The sequence below is a fragment of the Nanorana parkeri genome, unplaced genomic scaffold, assembly GCF_000935625.1.
Source record: "Nanorana parkeri isolate BGI_ZX_2015 unplaced genomic scaffold, ASM93562v1 scaffold74, whole genome shotgun sequence".
Taxonomy (NCBI): domain Eukaryota; kingdom Metazoa; phylum Chordata; class Amphibia; order Anura; family Dicroglossidae; genus Nanorana; species Nanorana parkeri.
Window position 1 is genome coordinate 424,915 of NW_017306342.1, and position 15,694 is coordinate 440,608.

At 39.8% G+C, this 15,694-nt stretch overlaps 1 protein-coding gene across 1 annotated transcript in view; it reads right to left on the bottom strand.

Moving 5' to 3' along the window:
• The window catches only part of EFL1 (elongation factor like GTPase 1), a 266,637-nt gene that overhangs the window by 58,031 nt on the left and 192,912 nt on the right, over positions 1-15,694 (bottom strand). The window contains exon 16 of the mRNA XM_018576711.1: positions 2,671-2,802. Coding sequence (XP_018432213.1) covers positions 2,671-2,802 — 132 coding nt within the window. The remainder of the gene's footprint in view (positions 1-2,670; positions 2,803-15,694) is intronic.

Genomic DNA, 15,694 nt, shown 5'->3' on the forward strand with positions numbered 1-15,694 from the left:
ACTACTGTAAGAGTCCGCTCTTATTCCTGCAGACTCTGCCGCTAGTATTAATGGCATCTCAGAAATAATTTTCAGTGCAGAACTGAGGGTTTAAATCATTCGCCATCTGGAGCTTTAGGGATAACTGGGTGCCTATGATCCTAATCACAAGTTTATAACTTCCATGAACTTCCTTTTAAGGCCAAAAATGAGTTTTCTGCCAGCTCATAGAGCGGTCTGATAAAAGCCTGCACACAAGCTAACACTTTCATGCCTCTGAAGAAATCACTCTCTATCATACTGCAGGCAGGTACTAAGTGCTTGTAATTTTTTACTATCATGTAGATGCATTTCCCATTCCTCTCAGTTTAAAATACAAAGGGCTTGAAATGTGCTCTGCTGCAGAACCCGTCTTAAAAATGACGGCAGTGATGAAATATACTTCAGATCCATCAAGCACATTACTGGAGATTGCTATGTAAAAACCTGAAGAAGTCAAGTGTTTTTTTGCCTGGAATCAGGCAGATGAGCCAGAGTTACAGGAAAATAACACTTATTTTAAAAGGACTTTACAGCATTTTTAGTCATCAAGCGCAACATCCACTGGGATTATTTTCTCAAGGCTGGCCAACATGTTCACACACCATCATCTACTGGGCAGCTATAGCTGCATACTATCTCACAGGACACTGACAAGGCATAACGTAGTACATACACTGGCAGACCTTTATCTTTGACTGATCTACAACACAGCTCCCCTTGCCTTTGTTGGCAAGAAAATGTGCCACGTGCATTGTTGAGGGGCAGTTACTATTTAAACAAAAAAGAACAAACACTAGGCAATCACAAACATTTATAAACACCTGACAAGTCTCTGTTCAGACTCCAAACCCTACATAGTGCAATGGATACATTTTTCATATCCAATGTAAAAATGGGGCTGTGTATGGACAAACTTAGCTACCGTAAAAGCAGCTAATGGTTCCAGCTAATATGCTTCTCTTTGAAAATCAGGCTAAACAACTAAAAATAAACAAGACAGTCTGCAAGGAAAGAAGCACAGTCCACTTGAATCGCATAGGGTGAGGTCTTTCATGCACTGTAATTTCCAATAATTACTAACTCACTTAAAACTCGTCTGGTACAATGGAAAACAAGCACACAGGAAAGTAATGTGGACCTCCTGGTGTCAGAAATCAGCTTAAAGTGAACTGAAGTCTGAAATCCATGCAAAAAAAAAAAAAGGCAGGCAGAGGGCAAATACTTAAGGTACCCATACACTGGTCGAATTTTGGCTGGTTTTTAATGTACTGACCAAAATTTGCACACTGTGTGCCGCTGTTGGCTCCCTTTCAGCCGGCAAACAAATATATGTAGTGCAACTTGATCATTTCAGAGTCTCTATCTACTCTAAAAATGCTTTTTTCAGTGTGAACCTATGCTCTAAATATTTGAAATGACACTCCTGAATAATGATTAGAAAACAAAGGCACCTTTTTGCTGCTGCTACAAAAGGAAGTGGTATTCTTTCCACTGACCCTTAATGTTAGAGGGTGTTTTTCCATTGACCAACAATTTAAAAGGGACACTAACATTTTTGCTTACGTTTTGTCCTTTAACCACTTGCTGTCTGGAGCAATGATAAAATCGGAATTTTTGGCTAGAAAACAGCTTCAACCCCCCAAACAATATATATTTTCTGAAAGCAGAGGCCCCGTGCAGAGGCACGATATTTGCGCAAATGTTTATCAAACCAGTATTGTTAGGATAAAATAAACTAAAATTACATTTAGTGCACAGAAACAGAATATAATACCCAATTTTTTGGTAAAATATGAAAGACGGGGTCACGTCAGGTAAATAGATACCAAACATGTCAAGCCTTAAAACTGCGTTCTCTCATGAAGCCCTCAAAAATTTAAATACCCCACATTTCTCATAGGGGACACTTTAAAAGCTTTTACCGCTCATCATTTTAGTGCTAACAGTGATTAACGGCACGTGGGGGGTGGGGGATTTAAAATAATTTTTTTTATATGTTACTTTAATTTTTTTATTTTTTAAACACCATTTTTTTTTACACTAACTTTATTGCTTTCAAGACCCCTGATGTCACCTAGGGACCCCAAAGAAGCTGAGGAAGCAGAGATCCCCAGCGTCTGCTTCCCCAGCGTCCTCTCCTGGCTCTAAGAGCCGGAGAATGTAAGCAGTGACACCGAAAGCGATGTAATACACATCACTTCCGGGTCCAGTGATCGGAGGAGAGATCAGTGGCTGGAAGCCTGCTGATCTATCTCCAATCGTTGCCTGGAGCCAGGGGAAGCAAACGGTACAAACAATCCAGCGGCTGTATAGACGCCCGATTGCTTGTATCTTATCAGCCAATGCCGGCTGTTTAAAATGACATCAAGAACACGGCTGCAGCAGCAGCTGTGTTCTTGGTATAACCACTCATGTGGCCCGCCGTATATTTACATCTACCTGCAGCAAGTGGTTAATTATTTCAATATCTACAACTTACTGATCTTGATTATGTACCGTGAGCTGTAAATAAAATAATTTTTAGCAGGGGTATCTTGAGATCAGAAAGTTAATTCAAGGGTTCCCCTGGGGTAAAAAGGTTGAGAAAAGCTTCACCCCCTCTCCTTATTCACTGCTTTTAAATAAAAGTTCATTTTATTGGTTACTTACTTGCATATTTTGGTTCTACAGCAACTCGGACAATTGGTGTGGCTTCAAAGCTGAGAGGAATGAATGGAGGACATGCTGGCGATGTGGACAATGTTGCAGACTTGAAGACAAATTCTTCCAAGCCTCTGATGCCTGCAAAGATGACAAACACATTAAAAGGTCAGTTAAGGGAAGATGGATCAATTAGACATGCACTTTAACTGCACAATGACCCCAGCTGTTTAAATGCTGTCAAAATTGGTGCTTGTAATAATAACAGCTTAAGCTACTACAGTAAATGCCACACTTCTAAGTAATGAAACATGGCGTAACATTCTCTATGCTCCCCCTTATATACACACAAAAACTGTCACAAACACAATTTATAACAGAACAGAACCTTTGTAAGCAGATGTTCTTAAAACAGCAATCTCAAAAAAACATTGTGAGCTAATTAAACTATTGCGAGACATTAATTCATGTAGTTGTAAAATGTAACTGAATGACATTTAGTTTGCTTATTCATTGTATGTAGACTCTAACAATGTACTTCTTTTATTTGGTCTCTTTTGGACTGTTAAAAACTGTTATGAAAACCAAATGGCGCACATTAACTTTACACACTTACCGAATTTTTTCGCTCCATTGAGACACACTTTTTCCCAGCAAAAGGCGGGCAAAAATGTCTGTGTGTCTGGAGCGAATGTGTGAGAGCTGAGGGAATCCCTATCGCTCGACGCCTGGGACATGCAGTTTCGGGGTGGCGGGCGAGTAGTTTTTCTTGTACATTTAGCCCTGCTCCTGACAAGCAGAGCTAAATGTATAGTGTGGAGCCCCCGCTAATTTTCATGCAGATGCCATTCGTTAGCTGTCACGGACATCGACGTCACCGGACTCCTCCCCCCTTCCCTTCGTTAGCCGACGGAGCCACTTGGGGAAGAAGGGAGGAGTCCGGTGATGTCACGGACATCGCCGACGGGACTCCCGGAAGCCGGCGGAGAGGTGAGTGTTTTCATTAGCGATCAAAATAATTTGAAATCGATAAAAAAGTTTAATCTTTAATTTCCACAGCCCTAAGCCGAGGTACCTAATTTTACCACAAAGAACTGGGGAAAAATATTGACTCGAGTATAAGCCTAGGGTGGGAAATGAGGCAGCTGGTAAATGTACAAAATGAAGATAGATACCAATAAAATTACATGAATATTTATTTCAAAGAAAAACAATAAACTAGCTCTGTAAGTGGAAAAGGGGGTCAACATTAACAATATGGTATCAAAAATACCGTAACTTTAAAAGGGACTTTAAAAGTGATAAATGACCTGTAGTACAGGGCTACATATCATGTACTACGGAAATAGACATACACAAATAAATTACATCAACATGTTGAAGCTTACACAAGATTTTAGTGACCGGGTTAACAAATACTTTAAGTCATACCATCTGCAAAGACAAAAAAAAGTATCAGGGAACCAAGGAGTATGTCTTAACATTTATATTTCCCTAACTCTGCTAACTTTGTGTAGAGATGTGCAAAGGTGGCTACAGCTAAAACTAAACAGAATAGACAATCTATACTTGGTTATAAGAGATTCGTGAAATGTGTGGATTGAGACTGGTGGTATGTACTCATGGAGGATTCTCAGTCATAAGAAGCATTGCTACTTGGAAATCCATATTATCACTCCAATGTATGTGTGCTCCTGATCTCCAGATCACCTCGTATTTCAGCACACATTCTGCTCACTGTGACTAACAGTATGATAAATAAGTTGTTTATTTACATTTCCAGCAAAAAAACTCTCAAGAGCCGTATATTAAATTACTTCAGAGCCCATGAGTCACACGGTTCTTAGACTAGCATGTCAATGACTGTTAAAGGATGAGCATTCTTGGAAATATGCTGGACATTTCTGTGAAATACAGGCAGCAGGTACAAGTTAACTAATCACGTGCTTTTCTAGTGCCCCTAAACACAGCAGAGGTTGTTATTAAAAGGAATGTATAGTCTTTTCAATATTTGGAAAAATACACATGTGAAGGAAATCAGTTTTATAAAAATAATTATATTGTTTTATGAATCTAGTTTCTATGTTTAGTTTGTAATTATATATTTAGATGGGGGCAGTCATATTTGCTTGTAACGTAACACAGGCACTTTCTTCCTGCTTTGCAGTGCTGCACAATGGTCAGACTCATGCGTTGCCTTTACTTATCTCTGTTTCAGCTATGTGACATCCACAAGCTCCCTCATTAGTGCCAACATCTTCTCTTCAACTTCTTTTAGGTTCTTTGGCGGTCTTCAGTCATGTTGATTGGCTAGTTGGAGGGATGACGTAACTCCCACACATGTGCACAAGATTTAATTGGTTCTGGCACCTGACAGATGCTCGGATTGTATGCAAGCTGCAAATGCGCAGCTCAGTGAACAGTAAAGATTTTGAGAATTAAGGTAAGAAACCTTTACTGTAACAGAGACATAGTATAGAGTCTATTTTGAAAAAATGCCCAGAGCCACTTGCCCTGCGACTCTCTGTGGACATTTGTTCTTTGCGAATAGAGGCAAAACGAACATTCTTAGTATATTTTCTTTTCAGGTGGAATGCAACATTTGGAAAATACTGCACTGAGGCCACTAGATGGAGCTGACAAGCATTGGAAATACGTATTTTCTGTGCTCCTCAGCTCCATCTAGTGGACATAATGCGGTATTTTCCAAATGTTGCATTCCACCTGAAAAGAAATCCATACTGCTCTCAACTGTATGTTTTTATGCCACAGTTTTGCATTAACTGTGCTTTTATACAATGCAAGTCTATGAGTAGGCAAGCTAACTGAAAACAGGGTGCATCACCCTGTGTGGCTAAATTTTATCTTAACAGTTGCTAAGCAAAAGTACAAATGTAAAAGTTCATATCAAGTTCATGATGCACCAGACAAATTGCTAAATATTCTGTTAAAATACACATATAGGAGCGGTTTTACCTGACAAAGGATTTGCAATTTTGTCAGGCTAGTGCTGTGCTTTACACAGCCCTGCCAGACAGCACATCCAGTACTGTAATCAAAAGAAACATAGGCAACTATGGCAGCATTAAACACTGTTATACAGTCTGGAGTTGGGAGGTGAACAAGCGGACAAGGCTGACACTGGGAATTCACGAAATCTCCCCTACCCTTATCTTCAAAATAACAACAAAGGCACCTTTAGAAATGTTTAGTAAAGACAATCTACAAACAGATACTTCTAGATAATTGCCGGCTTTGTATTCTTTGCATACGTATTCTTCACACAGTGGCTATTTTAACTAATGGCAGGTTAACAGATCTCCCTTTACTTCCTGGAACTCTGGCACGTTACTAGGACATGTGACCATGCACGTCATCTCAGGGGACGAAAATGCACTGTGATGTAATCTTCCCAGGATGCAAGGCTTGAGCATGATTACATCATTTGTGCCAAAGTGGACCAGAAAGTAGAAAAAAAGAATCTGTAAGTAAAATAAAAATATGTTTGTTTAGCTAATGTAAGACGATTTCATATCAGCATCCAGAGCTGTATGTGATTTGTTTTGTCAAAGGGGGTAAAGGTCCACTTTAAGTGTCAGGCTTGAACTAAGTAAAGGTAAATACGCTTTGAAATATAAATATTTCATAAATAACACTACGCAAAAACAATTTAAGACTAAATATTGACATTCTTGTTTAAGAGCAGTGGGTTAAAGGTTGAAGTGTAGGAGTAGATTTACACTAAGGGTTAAAGGATAAAGTAATCCAAGGACAAAAAGGTAATATATGAAAGCTAACTAATCCTTACATGTGGTGGTTTAATAAGTCTTTTTTTTACGCAAGTGCATTTTTACCAATTACAGAAAATACTTGTTGATCTTGCCAACAATGCAATGTTCTGGTCACTTTCTGTGAAGTGAACTGGGGGCATAAAAGAATACGATCTTTCTTCTGCACAGACATATTTGAAGTCCAGTCTAGATGGCAACCATGGCTCCCTTCATAGATACATTGGAGGAGTTGGAGTACATTTGATGTAGATTTCAGCACATTTGGGGTTGCGTATAATTTCCTTAGTTAAAGATGGTGGATCCATTTCCAAGGACAGGTTTTGTGTAACACGGTTACACAGAAAGACTGTGGACTTTTCAACATTGTATTTATTATTTATAGCACATATTTGTCGTTTAGCACTGGTTATATATGTGGGTATATTATATTTATTTAATCACAGCTGATTTCCAAATTTTCTGGGTTTCGAAAATTGTTGATTTATTGTGTAGCGCAGTAATAGGGGATATATTATAGGACTGTTGGAAAGTTTACAAGGAGCTTAGAAATATATACATGAAAGCAATACAAATATCTGTTGTACAATGTTCAACAACCTCTTATGCACAGAAGCAGTAATACCAAATACAAAACAGGAGGTCAATTCTAGATTTTCCTCAAAGAAAAAATAACTTACATATGTCTGGTTTGAAAGGATGACATCATTCAATAAGACTGTATGTTGTTCACCATGAATATGACCCTGAGACTGCAGAGTATGAGTAAACATTTACTATCTAGTTTATCACAGACACACACTAGGTGGGCTGACTTACTCATTTTACCATTCTCTCACTCACATGGAACAATTAGTAAAGAGGACTTTTTTTTTTCCCTCAGGGTTAAAAATATGGTAAGAATGACCCAGTACACAATGATCAATACCATGAAACCTGGCATGGTCGAACTGAAACTATTCTCACTGCAGTCAATATTTACTTGTCCTAAATCCCTTCACCCATCTGTTCACTGTACCAGTTATTTTGGCATGCAATGCAAATTTAGTATAAGTGAACAATTAAAATACCAATAAAATAAATAAAGTGAGTAAACCTGTAGTAAAGAGGTATATCTTAGGCCTGGTTCACACCGATGCGTATTGCATATGCGCGTCTGTCGTGCGACCGATGCACGTTTTTTTACCGCGATTCGACAAAACGCGCGTTTCTGAAGGCTACTTGGCGGTATCCAAATGGAAACGCGCAACAAAACGGCCCAAAGTAGTACATGTACCTTTTTAGGCGTGGGCCGTTTTGTAGCGCGTTAGGGACGGGCGGAAATACGCCAAGGTGGGAACGAGACCATTGAATACAATGGGATTTATATTTTTGAGCGTTTTGTAGAGCGTTCGTCGAGCGTAGAACGCGCTACAAAACGTTCAGGTGTGAACGAGGGCTAAATGTACATTAGTCTTCCTTGCATAGACTTCAGAAATGAAACCTTTGGACATCTCAAATATCCACAGCAGAAAACAATGTTTGTTAATTTCTTACATGTGTGAAGGTGGCCATACACCTTACAACCATCACACGACTTTCGTTGTGCGATGGTTGTAAGGTCATTAAAATCTTGTACGATCTGTCCATACTGGACAGGAGATCGTATTTGCGATGATTCCAATGCTGAGCGGGCATTGTGCGCTTGCGCACACCGGCCCGCTCGGCATTTGTCTTCCAAGCACGCCACTAACCCGCCGTGCTTGGAAGACAAAAGACGTGCGACCGTACATTAGACACGGTCGCATGCCTTCCATACACCTGCCGATTACCGTACGATTGCGGGATCACCCGCGATTATCATACGTTAATCGGCAGGTGTATGGGCACCTTAACTCTGCAGGTTTATTTTTACAGAATCGTCTATGCACAACCACATTTATTTTTTATGTGATCTTCTACTTCTTAGTAAACTTTGGTTTTACATAGTTACATAGTTAGTCAGGTTGAAAAAAGACACAAGTCAATCGAGTCCAAACTATAGAGGATAAAAAAAGAAGAAAAGCCTAAACAGAACACTATGCCCCCAATTACCCAATGTTGATCCAGAGGAAGGAAAAAAAAAAAACCCTATAAAAGGTATGGTTCAATTTGCTCCAACAGGGGAAAAAATGCCATTTGTGTCTGACTCTTACTACCATGACACTTACCGCCATGTTACAACTACTTTAAAGTAAACCCACATACTAACAGCTCATGCATTCCTAAACAAGGTAATGTTATTTCAAAAGTAATTTCCAACCTTTTTAGATCTGCACCTTTCATTGAATTAATACCTGCTAAACCTGCATTGCGGTGCTTGTACCTGCACTTCCAGTTACAAGGTGACAACACTATCTTCCTCTCTGAATTGCTCTTCTGCATTGTTGGCCTGTCAGATGTGCTTCCAGCGGAAAATATAAGCAACCATGCTGGCATTCATTGAGCAGGCATAGTGCAACCTTTGGTAGGTCACCATGGCAAACCAAAAAATTAAAAACGTCTGGCGACCAGTTTTTTAAGTATGTTATATGGTTTAACTGGCTGAAGTTCCCCTGACTGCCACTAGATGATGCCTAGTAGAAACGGATTTCCTCATTGACTGCAGTTTCAAAAGCTGTCACTAGAGGATGCCTAGTAGGAATGGGATTTCCTCAATCACTGAACACTCCTAAACAATAAGTATATATGGCACGCTAGTACAGTGTACTCATACCACACTGTGCAAAAAAAGTAAATAAAAAATAGAGGTGTGTCCCCTAGAGAGATTATTTGTATAGAATTGTTTAAAATACCAAAGCTAAATTGTAATTTAATGTAAATTGAAACCTCAAGATCACTTTGTGGCCCATATCCCAAGAGTCACATATGTATTCTTACTACCCGCCTGCTGGCAACTCCCTGTTTGGGATTAAGCAAGTATCTTTATATATTGTTGTATATTTGCATTATAAGATGTCCTGCTGCAATTCTGATTTTAAGTGAACACACACATATATAAGGTCTAAACAAAACGGGACCACCTAAACCGGCACTTAAACTGCTATACTTGATTCTAATTTCATAGATGTTCAAGAGTATATAACCTTTATTTGTAGGCTCTGTTTGAATAAAGAACTAATGATTGCCTGTTTCATATGTTTAAAAATTAAACAATTTCTTTGGGGTGTACTTACTTTTTTGCATGACTGTAATTAGGTTTACATGTATGGACAACACTCCAGCAGGAAAAACCCACCATCCAACTTAAAGAGTACAGTATGTAATTTAATAAATAATTCAGGACCCAGTGAACTTAGGCAGATCTTACTTCTAAGAAACCACCAAATATTTGTTCTCTTATGTTTTTTTAAAAACACTGCACGGTAAAGAATTACCCTGAGTTGAGGTATACAGAAATGAAGCTATGTTGATGGTGCGCCAGATTAGTGCAAAGGGGTGCCCATCAAAACTGAATGGCACTGCAGAAAACAATGCATATTGCTGGCATTCCATAAATGTGAAGCTGGCTTAAGTGTTTAAGCTGTACTTAAATTTTACAGTACATTTGTGAATAAAAAATAGGTTGCCATGATACCATTAATGTTCTTAAAACCCAAATTCATGTCACTGAATCAAAATGGTACACTGTGTAGAATACTTGTTCAGCCTACAACATGTGACAGCTTGTATAAGTAAGGTCTTATGTAAAGAGACCAAAACACAGGAACACTAGCAAAAAGTTTTAGCAGTTGAGAAAAAGAATTGCTGAAATCAGAGCTGTTCCCATAAGGGCTTGTTCACACCAAATCCGGACAAGATCTGCATGAGTTTCTGCACATGCAGTGCAGTGTTTTGCTGCGTTTTTGCTACGTTCCGGGCCATTTAAAAAAAAAAAAAGTAAGTCTAAAATGGGCTTTCAGTGCGTTCCAGGGCGTTTGCATACATTTGCAGGCGTTTTGTGCGTTCCAGAGCAGAAAAAATAGGTCATGCTGCAGTTTTTTTTTTCTGGAACTGAATGCTCTGGTGTGAACTAGAGCCCAAAATACTATTGGAATACATTGGATGCAATTTTGGTGCATTCTGTAACTGCTCTGCATCTGCTCAGCACTTGGTGTGAATAAGCCTTAAATGTTGAGCTTTTAACTTGCCTGTTGGTCCTTTAATGAGATGAGTGGTTCTATGGCGCAATGGTGAGGTTTGGGAGATGGAAGGGAAATATGCAAGTTTTTAGGTTAGCATTATGCACTTAGTTTGAACTGGCTGGGGTTGCAAGAGATGTAGTTTAAGAAAAGTATCTATAGAGATTACAAGTTCAGTAGGTTCATGGAAACATTAGTCCTAAATCAGTCTTTTTTTCTTATTTAATAAAATACATCTAAAAGCTCAGTTGTAGAGACTCTGTAGCATGCTGAAAAATCTCCATAACTCACACAGTGTCGCACTCCACACAACCTGTGTGGTGATTGAAGATCACAGTGATCCGGTCACATGGCTAGCATAAATTGGGTAATAAATATCCGGCAGATATAAATATGGTAAACAGATAATACATACGCGTTTAAATAACTGAAACAATTACTCCGACTTATCGGCACCACTGGTCGATGACTGAACAATTTACAGGTGCTACAACACAGAGTTATTAAAATAATCAATCTGCCATTTCTACAGCTTCAGTTTTGGCTACAGATAAAGAAATACAGATACAAAAAAGACAGCATAAATAGTACTGAGCTCATACTTGTTTTTCTCAGCCAAGACTGGAATCTCCCTATTACATGACCTCAGCCTTTTTTCTGCCCTAAGGTATAACAGTCTCCTTCAACGGCCAGGCTGGATTAGCAAGCAATGTGCCATTTTACGTGCCAGGCTGCTAAATCTGCTCTCACCAACTGCTGTTCAGCTGGAAGACATTCAGCTACAGGCAGAGAAAGATTGTTCTGGTACAAATCCAGCTATCTGAAAACAGGGTAACCAGGCTGCTTGATCTGAACACACACTGAGACATGCTTCACGGCCTGCTATCCAAAATAAACCGAGGGCTAACACAAGACAGTGGAAACTTCCTCCAGGAAGAAGAAAGCCATCACATTATTCATAGGATTCACACTGCTAGGCCAAGAGTAAAACAGGATAGTGTCCTGACATAGTTATTTAAATAATAAAGATTTTGGTATTTGTTTTTTGACATTTCCTCCCATATTATGCCTTGGCACTACCTGACATTTCTGAGGTTATTGGAAGCAACACTGCAGCTCAATATGCAAGACAAACAATGTTTCCTCTAAGGGCTAAGGGCTTCCATGTCTATTTAAAAAAAGAAAAGCATAACTCTCACAATTTTGAGTCAGGCATATTCAGAAAAACGGCAAATAATGAGTTTAGTTTGGAATGTCCACCACCAAACGTCTACCCCCAATGTTTCTTACACAAAAAATTTCAGCTACTTGTGTCCACTGCAACAACTTGCACCCAGAGTGTTATTGCCCTCCAGATTTCTAATGTAGATATCCAATTATGTCCCTCTTTACAACCATATCCATATCATACTTCATTTTTCACCTTCACCTTTTTATTCTTCCTACCCACTAACCTCTCTTCCTTCTAGGCAGCCCCTAGGACCTCCTCCCCTTCTACTCCTCCTTTCCCCCCTTCTTCTTGCTTCCCTCTTCCTGTCCCTTTATTTTCGGTTTTGCTTCCCCTAAGCTTTATCTCAGGTTTTTCTCTTACATTTTCCCCTTTTGCAAACCCTCTTCAAAACCCTCCCCCCACTCGGGATTTCATATGGGTACTCTTTTGTAACATATCATCTTAGTTTCTCATTGAAATATTTTCTTCTCTTTTTCCAGGGAATATAGTTTGCAGACTTACTATGAGCCTTTTTACCCAAGAATGCCTTTATTATGAGAAATTCTGTGACATATTTCTCCCAGATGTACCTAATACTGAACTCTACCCCACCTGCTATTCTCAATTTCGGTGTAGATTTATATCCTCATTATGTTATGTTTTCTGCATCTATGGATAGAAGCATGAAGGGGGTGGAGTGGGAGTTAGAGGCATGGAGCACCACCATGATCCTGGTGGTATTGTCTCGTGCTTCTCTGGTGGGTATAAACCCCGACTGGTCGGGGTGAACCACTGCCTGTATCAGAGGAGCTAGTCTGTTCGCCAGGATTTTAGTAAAGAGTTTCAGATCCACGTTAAGAATAGATATGGGCCTGTAGCTTGAGCAGCAGAGTGGGTCTTTACCTTCTTTAGGGAGCACAGTGATATGTGCGCCGAGAGCATCCGGTGGGAAGGAACCTCCAATTCCAACATAGTCATATGCTTTGAGAACATAAGGAGAAAGAAGATCTCGGTACTTTTTGTAATAAGCTAGTGTAAAGCCATCCGGTCCAGGGGCCTTCCCCGTATTTGTTTGAGCTATCGCTTGGGTAAGCTTGGCAGGGGTAAGAGGAAGATCCAGAGAGGAGATATTGTCCTCGGATAGCTTAGGCATGCCCGAATCAGACAGGTAGGAATTAATCTCCTCAGCCATGGAAGGTGTATTAGAAGCTGCAAGATCAGACTTAATATTATAAAAGGGATGAGTAATAGGGACGAAATGCTTCAGCAATGTAATCAGTCTTAGAAACTCTAGAGTGACCGCAGGTAATTATTTCTGGGATAACGGCCTTCTCTCGCTGATTCCGAAGTGACCTGGCCAGGAATTTCCTACATTTGTCCCCAAACTCATAGAAGGTCCTTCTACATCTGGTAAGTGCATGTTTTGCCTTAGACAAGTAAAGAGACTTCAAACTGATTCTTAGAGAGGCCAGCTGCCCCATAACTGATGATGCCAGGGTACATTTATGCAATGTTTTCAAGGCGTGGATCTTGTGCATTAGCTCAGTAATAAGAGCGAGTCTAGAGCGCTGAAGTCGTGAGCCATGTTTGATAAAAACACCCCTGATGTAGGCTTTATGGGCTTCCCAGAGGATCATGGGGGTCACAGCCCAGATTCGAGTTGTAAGAGAAGTAGGATTGGAGTTCAGAATGGATGGATTGGGATATAGAGTCATCCTGCAGAAGTGATTCCTTTAACCGCCATGTCCAAGGAGGTGAGGGGACTTGGGATAGATGACAAGTCAGACAGGAAGATAGAGCCTATGGATGCTGTTCGCACACGTGGCAAATCGCAGTGGCGGATCATAAACATGTCAATCCTGGTATAGGACTAGTGTGGGTTAGAGAAAAACGTGTAGTCCCTGTTGGTGGGATGAAGTAGGCGCCATACATCAGTCAACTGATACAGTATCAGACATTTGCGGATGCGCCAGAGAGCAGGGTATGATAGATGAGAAGACGACTTGGAGGAATCCAGTAGGGGGTCGAGTACAAAATTAAAATCTCTCCCAACCACCCATACACCCTCCGCAAATACGGACAGGCGATCTAGTACATGTTCTAGGTAGGTGATCTGATCGGTATTGGGGAGGTAGAGATTAGCAAAAGTGCAGAGTTGGTTACCCAAAGTTCCTTTGACAAACAAGGCACGTCCCTCGAGACAGGACCACGTGTCTATGAGCTTCCAGTCGGAGTGACGGTGGAAGAGGATGCTCACACCCTTAGTTTTAGAGACAGGAGGGGAGCAATGTCTTTCTATGGGGACAGCCAGAGTTTCCTGCCACTTGAAAACTGAAAGAGAAGCTTGCTAGGCAGCTACAGAGGAACATCTAAAAAGGTAAAACACCATTTAACTTGTTTAGGTATGTTGTGTGAATTGGAACGCATAACAAACATATAGAGGGGTTTTCTCACATTTAACTACAAAAGTGGAAATACACTTTAACATTTTTAGCTGTTTGAAGCAGGATTATACACCGGACAGTACAGGCAGCTTCAGTGGGTAGAATAGATGGCAGTGTGCAGAAAAAGGACAGGCTGAGGAACAGTTTTTAAAAGTGCTCTAACATACATGTCTTAAGATCCTTAACACTTTAAACAGTGGGAACTAAGCAGGATTTCCAGTCCTGGATTCCCCAGAAAAGAGCATATAAAAATAATATAAGCTGCAACTTTAGGGTGATAACAATGGTCTTTGAACATTGAAAGTCCTCGTTTGACATGTTAGGATTTTCTTCTTTGCTGGAAAAGCTTTGCGCAAATGAGTGTACATCATTCCCTTCATACCTGCAGTGTCCCAAGGTACACCATGGTGAGTGGCAGTGAAATCAAGGTTAGGCAGAGACCTTACAAACCACTGTTCCTCTTAAAATATGTTTCTGTCTAAGGATGCCTTTAGCCTAGCAAAACTGCAGTAGCAGTTCTCTCCTGAAGAACAAGGTAGAGAGACATTCCAGTCTGTCTTTCTCTAACTGCCCTGGACCTGCACAAGATTTATTTTTTCTGTTTCCCTAACTTTGGGTTGCAGTGAACATGCCGAGAAGCTCTCATTTTCTTTGTATTGAGAAAAAGGAACAATTGTTGATTTCTCTCAGGTATGTCCCAACATGCATGGAGACACAAGCACTTATGAGGACAGTGTATTTTATATGTGGTTTAATGTATAGGAAGGAGGAACACAATGATATTCCCTAGCTTTCCACCATGATAAAAGGTAAACGTTCACATGCATCCCCCCACCTACACAACAGGGTGAATCTGGATAAAAAACAATCAAAATATTTCTATATTTTGGACTGTGGAAGAAAATAAAAGTAGGAAACCCACAGAAGAGAATGTCTTTTAACTATCCTGATACAAAGGTAATTTATATATACAGTAACTACTTAATAAAAAAATCATAATATAGAACAGGAACTCAATCTCAAGAGACATATCTCTCTGCATGTAGTTTATTTAAGAAAAAAAAAAGTCTAAAATCTACAAACAGCAAGAACATCAGTCTACATGCTCTTGTTCTATGTACATGTTGCAGTGACCTTTACTAATCAATAAGTTCCGCTATTCAGCAATGAAAATCGCCCTCATACCATTTCCACAGTTGTTAAACGTAGCCTAAACAATGTAAGAAAGTCGATCCTTAGCCTCAATCTTTGCAATATTGAAAAGTTTTGTTAAAATCCCAAATGAATGTTGCTTTACAAATGCAGAAGGCAATTTGCACAGTTTACATTGGCACTTTCCTTAAAAAAACAAAACAAAAAGAAAAAAAAAAGCAAATGTTAGAGCAACCTTCTACTCCTAGAAAGTGATCTTACCTATGATACAAAGCAACAAACAAAGCAGTCTGTATTTGG